General features: G+C 45.8%; 1 protein-coding gene across 1 annotated transcript in view; it reads right to left on the reverse strand.

The window, feature by feature from the left end:
- Window positions 1-442: 442 nt before the first annotated feature.
- TXLNG (taxilin gamma) overlaps window positions 443-6037 on the reverse strand; it is a 56430-nt gene continuing 50835 nt past the window's right edge. Inside the window, exons 6-8 of the mRNA XM_042783412.1 lie at window positions 4103-4195; window positions 2082-2177; window positions 443-757 (exon numbers count right to left, since the gene is read on the reverse strand). Coding sequence (XP_042639346.1) covers window positions 443-757; window positions 2082-2177; window positions 4103-4195 — 504 coding nt within the window. The remainder of the gene's footprint in view (window positions 758-2081; window positions 2178-4102; window positions 4196-6037) is intronic.

Consider the following 6037-nt stretch of genomic DNA (forward strand, 5'->3'; position numbering starts at 1 on the left):
GGCCTTCAACGAGATGGACTGACATGGTGGCTGCGATGATGGGCTCAAGTATAGCAGGGATTGTGGGGCTGGCGCGGGATTGGGCAGTGTTTCGTTCTGCTATGCATGGGGTCGCTATGAGTCGGAAACGACTCGACGGCACTTAACAACAACAACAAGGAGCAGGGAAAAGGCCCAGATGATGAAGTGATGAACACATGCATCCCCGGGAAGGGCGAAATGAGGCAAACAGATGTGCAACACAGCTGAGGAGAAGGTATTAATTCAAACGACTCCAAACTGTTAAGCCACCTCCTGTCCCACTGCCAAAGTCCAGTACAGTAGTTCTAAGAAAATACAGATATGGTAGAAAAAGTAAGAAAGTTTTCACCACAAAACCAATAGTTAACTGCTAACAGAAAGTTATACACAAAATATATCTCTTGATACAGTGCTTGCACACTTAGTCAACCGAATCGATGCCTGGAACTGGGCTGGCGCACAGGGTCTCTTGGGCAGCCTCAGGCCCTGCCACCATGTGGGCTCTGGAGGCGCCACCAGAGGGTAGGTTCGGCTCCTCGTGGGACTCCAGGGCAGTGCAGGGCTGTGATGCCAGCAGCAGCAAGTCCACATCTGCTGCTTGGCCTGAGACCTGCTCCTTAAGAACTTCCACCTTCTCATTGAGCTCATTTCTTTCAGTCTGGAGAGCTCTGCACAGCTTCTCTAACCGTTCCAGTTTTATTTGAAAGGCCTTGTACTCTTTATCACGCACAGTTTTCTGCATGGGAAGAAAAAACAATATAGAGTTTATGTAACCTCATTAAATAGGTTGTTGTTATGTGCCGTGGAGTCAGGCCTGACTCATAGCGACCCCTCCTTGGGTTTCCGAGGCAGTATCACTACGGAAGTAGACTGCCTCATCTTCCTTCCAAGGAGTGGCTGGTGGGTTTGAACCGCCAGCCTTCTGGTTAGCAGTCAAGTGCCTTAGTCACTATGCTACCAGAGCTCCTATTAAATAGGTTAATTACATTAAAAATTAAGAAATCTGAGCTATGTTAAAAACTCTTTTACCACCTCCTGAACATACTCAATTTCTGAAAACCCCTCCCTGAACATTCTCCATAGCTTCCATGTGTACTATCTTAAGTATACTAGTTGACAGTCAACATGGTTAGGTTGCAAGGACCAGTTGATGATGAAAAAAGTCAGTGTCACAAGAAAATGGAGGATGAGTACATCATAACTACCAAATTACATCATTACGTAACTGCCAAACCAGCGAGAATCATGTCCCAGCCAAGGCTGACACATAACCCTCATAATATCAGTGTGTGTGACTGCCAGATGGACACTGTCCGTGTGAGCAATAGTCAATAAGTGAGGAGCAGGCGTACTATTCTAGGGAAACACACATTTCCATTTGTTATATTTCTTAAAAAACAACTGAAATCCTTTTCGGCTTTTTAAAACCACTTTGTATTGATGATGAAATATTGAAGAAATTCAAGATATCAGTCACAAAGTCCAGCAGATATAAAACTTACTGGCTGCAAGGAGGGAAAAAACCCACCTTAGAGGCCAAGTGACATTTTTAAATGCGAGTGATGTGCTCCTGCGTTTTCTCTTGTGCAATGTTATAAACTGGTTCTATCAAGGTTCTGAATGTGTGAAATTGAGTGATTGCTAATGGAATGTATTTCAGCTTTGTAATAAGAGGGGCAAAATGCATTTTGTTGCTTTTCATCACTCTGAAGTCTAAGAGTTTGTTGAGTTGTTGTGGGTTCTGTCCACTGGGAAATGTGACCAGTGTTTCTCCAGGTGTGAGCCCCATCTTAAAATGCTGGCATTGATGCAAGTTGGACAAACAACTGCTATAGAAGCAAGCGAAGCCCAGATCCTTTCCAGCTGTCTGCCACTCCAGCCTGGGCTCGGTAATTGGGCAGTAAGCAGGGCTTCAAACTGGTTCATTTCCGTTCAACTCCCTGCTAATAAGAACTTGCATTCGCACCCCAGCCAGAACTCGTTACCCTGATCGTTAACGAAACCCCTGACTAATACACTTTCCCTGACTAATACACCTTCTGCATGGAAATGCACCTCACCTCTTCAGCCATCTGCAGAAGCGCTTTATTATTGTTTTCCCATTTGGTCCGCCACACTATTGTTTCTTTTTCCAGTTTTTTAATTTTCTTTGTCATCTGTGAATGAACACAATTACCAAGTCAAATTCCAAGTGCCATTTCTCGCTTCTACACCCCGTACCACAAAACAGGCATTTTGTGTGTCCCTCCCCTCCCCCGTTAGTGCGCGTGCCCCACCCAACTGACAGCTGTGCAGGCTTGTGTAAAAGGAGCTGGGCCGGCTGTGGGCAGCAGAGCTGATCCCAGAAGCTCCTCGAAACCAAAGCGAGGTTCCTATTACGAGAAAACCAGAGTTGACCTCCCCAGCTCCAGAGGCGGCCCTTGGGGAAGTCATTGGGTCACCACGCTCTGGAATGCTCAACTGCTGGGCTGCAGCCTCATTATACAGTGAGGGGCAGCAAGCAAGGTGACCTCCGTTTTCCCAAGTTGTATGAAAAAATGCCCATGGCTGTGCATTTTCTGGAGAGATAGTCCATTAAATTAATCCAATAGATTCTTGAAAGCAATCTTGGGGATCTGGGGCCCCAGGAAAGATTAAGGATCGGTAATCTATTACAATCTCCAAGCCCACGTCAGTTTGAAGGGGCAGCACAATTTAGGGAGGACTCCAGAGACCAGTAGGAAAAGTTTTCCATCCTTAGCTCTGGTCATCCTCATAACTCCCAAGACTGACTGACTTCAGATTTGCCAAAGATAAAATGGGTTCAAAAATAAGGGGAACGTTATTAAATCTAGGCCACAAGAACCCCGTTTTTACAAATTCAGGGTAAGCTGTATCTGTGCCCTTCTACCAACCACTGGAAGTGGGGGCTCTGAGCCAGCTGCTGTTAAGGGGAAACAAGAAGGCAGAGCTGCTACCCTGGGCTGTAGGCGACTACATGTAACAACCGTAACACCATGCAAACTGGGACAAAGGCCGTGGGGACTCAGGGGAGACCCAGGCTGCATGCCGCCCGACAGCGATCTCTGTAGCCAGCAGTGGAGAACACGTTCCAGTACAGAGGTGTCTCTCAAAGGAGAGCTAATTTGGGAGTCCTTGTCTTAGATACACCACTCTGCCTCAGTAAGCAAGCATGTGCCAGAGTCCAGCTAACACTGCTGCCATCCTTGACGTTGCATGGGGGCCTCAACAGAAGGACTGGCAGGCAGACGGCCTCCGCTGCTCCCTGAATTCTCCAGATTACTGGGTCTAAAAATACCTGAAGGTGGTAATTTGAGCATTTAACATGTGCCAAGCATGGTTGGAAACACTGTTCTATGAGGGATCTTTTGTTGTCCTCGTTTTTAATGATGAAAAAATAGTAAGGCACAGAGTGCCACCCAAGTTGTCTACAGTTATACATTAAGTGATATAACTCGGATATTAACCCAGGGACTCTGACTAAAGGGCACGTGCTGTCAGCCATTCCCTAAGACTAACGTCAACTGAATGCTTACAAAGCGCCAGGCACTGCTGTACTTATCCCCGACTGACCACCATTTTGAAAATCTCCCATTTTAGGGGGAGATACCATGTTAAATAAGGATAGGTGGATGGATCCATGATTAAATACCTTGGTTGCTATGTATATATTAACCAACTAAGGTGTGTGCTTACTCTTCTGGGCTTGGAGGCTTTTAAAGAATTACACCTCCAAGGTCACAGGGCTTTGTAAAAGGCTGGGGGAGTAATTACCTGATGAGATTCAACAACCAACAAAACAAAAAACACAAGTAACAAACAAAAAAGTAATCACTTTATTTCTAGCAAGAAATTTAATTTCATAGAGGAACTTACTTTAATAAAGATAGAATTTTAAGAGCACAAACATCATCAGCTACTCGGGGGACACGGAGGGCACAACGCGTGCCGATGCCAGTGGCAGACCAGAGAAGCTCCGGGGAGGCATCTCACCATCGACTCGCCCACACGGTACTCACGCCGAGGAGTCTCGTCTATAAATCCCCTTTGATGTAATATTGTACTAAAAATATGCAAGTACCTTTTCCATTTCCTGCCTGAAGGTTGTAAAAAGTTCATTGCTTTTTGCCATGGTAGTTTGGAATTCTTCAAACTTATCCATATAAAGAGAAAGCTACAGGAAAAAGTATGAGATATTCTGAGTTCCAGGTAAGCAATTTAAAACCCTAAAGACATTCAAAAGGACACAATATGGTTAAACATCGTTCTAATTGACAGAAATGGGAACAAAAGCACACCCAGTCCTCGATGGCCAGACAGAGATGGCTGAGTTCCTGCAACCCACTGAAAAGCATCAAAACTTAAGAAATATCACCGCAGGGACATCTTTCGATGCCAGTGTTTAAAATGTAGACACGTACTAGCTCCATTCCATCAATTATAAGAAAAACTGAAGTAGCGTGGTATAGCTGGAAATTTCATACAGCCACAATATGCTTTAGGAACTACCTCCGACCTGCATTTAAACAACTGGGCCTGGAAAAAGGTCCTTCTTTCAGAATACCACTTGCACAGTTCTTAGCTTGATGTCACGGATATCTCTTGCCTTAACGCAGGCAGGAAACAGAATCAGAAGCCAAATAACTGGTTTGGTTGAGGGCAACAGAATTCCACGGGAATACAGTTAAGAGAACAAGAAAAGAAACAATCATCTTTTGCTAGGCCTCAGGGCGGGCTGAATGGTTTAATTTCAGAGCAGGAGGGAATCGTTTAGAGATCCATCTCATGTGATGACATTATTTTCAGGACGAGGAAACAGAGGCCCAGTGGAATAGTATTTTGCCCAAGATCACACAATACACAGAAGATAAGCAGAGAAAAACGAACAGATCATCAGAGGCCAGGCAATAGCAGAAACGATGCTTCCACCTTTCAGCAGTGAGGCTTAGGAATATTAAACAGGTCACTTGAGCAGGATGGAAGGGAAAAGAGGGCACCAGCCCACCCACACTTGTCAGATGGGCTGGGTCACGTGGAAAGCCCAAAGGAGCAAGTTCCACCCTACGTGGTAGGAGGATACAGATGGAAAGCAATGTGGTCCGTGATGCCGGGCTAGAAGAGCGGACTACAAAACAGCCTAACTAAGCCTGCAGGAAGGAGGGCCGGGCTAGGAATGGTGCCACCAGGCAGAGATTAAGGGCAAAGCAGATCTGCAGAGGAGGCTCCCACTGCCAATGCCTCCAAGGCTCATGGGCCGGGGCCTGGTGTGATGGTGGTGCTCAGCAGTAGAATCAAGAGGCACAGCTGGAGCGGTGGAGGAAGTTAGAGTTCCTGACAGTTTTAGCATGGTGTGTGTGCACTGCTGATGAAGGGCCAGGTGGAGGCTGCTGCATGTGAGAGTTCATCAATGAGAAGTACCAGTCCTCCTGGACTGATGTAGCTGGGCTGACCAAATAAAGAGAGGGTCACCACACACCAGTAAGGCTGTGGGCATCAGGAGCAAACAACACAAAAAGACATGGTAAGAGCCGAGAATGAAGCAGATTCAGGAAGGTCAGCCACACTTAAGTAGCAGGAAGAAAAAGCAGTGACAGCAAAGGAAACAATGATTAGGGAGGATGGCATGGATGACAGACAACAAAAGCTGCACAGACAAAAGTAGAACAGGAGCCGAGATAGACTGTGAGCTTGGTGAAAGGCTGTTCTGGAGCTATTCTCAATGACACCCAGATTCGGTAACATCTTCCAAAGCCATGTGTAGCCTTTGTATACCTCCTCCACATTGCTTCTCTTTTCCATTTTTATGGAGAACTGAATTTATAGAGCTGGTAAGGAAAGGCTTCAAATTTTCTAGAAGCATTTTTGGCAGGATCATAACTTATGGTGGAAAGTTCAGAAGATTACTGATATCTGATTCCTCTTGAATGTTTGCTGTGAGTCAGGCTAGCTTTATAGAAAACCACCTCCACCACCTTGGAAGTGGTCCTGAAACAACCAGCACTCAAAGAGGGGATCA

Source organism: Orycteropus afer, unplaced genomic scaffold (genome assembly GCF_000298275.1).
Source record: "Orycteropus afer afer isolate SDZICR_OR568_19922 unplaced genomic scaffold, OryAfe1.0 scaffold01077, whole genome shotgun sequence".
In the NCBI taxonomy this organism is placed as follows: domain Eukaryota; kingdom Metazoa; phylum Chordata; class Mammalia; order Tubulidentata; family Orycteropodidae; genus Orycteropus; species Orycteropus afer.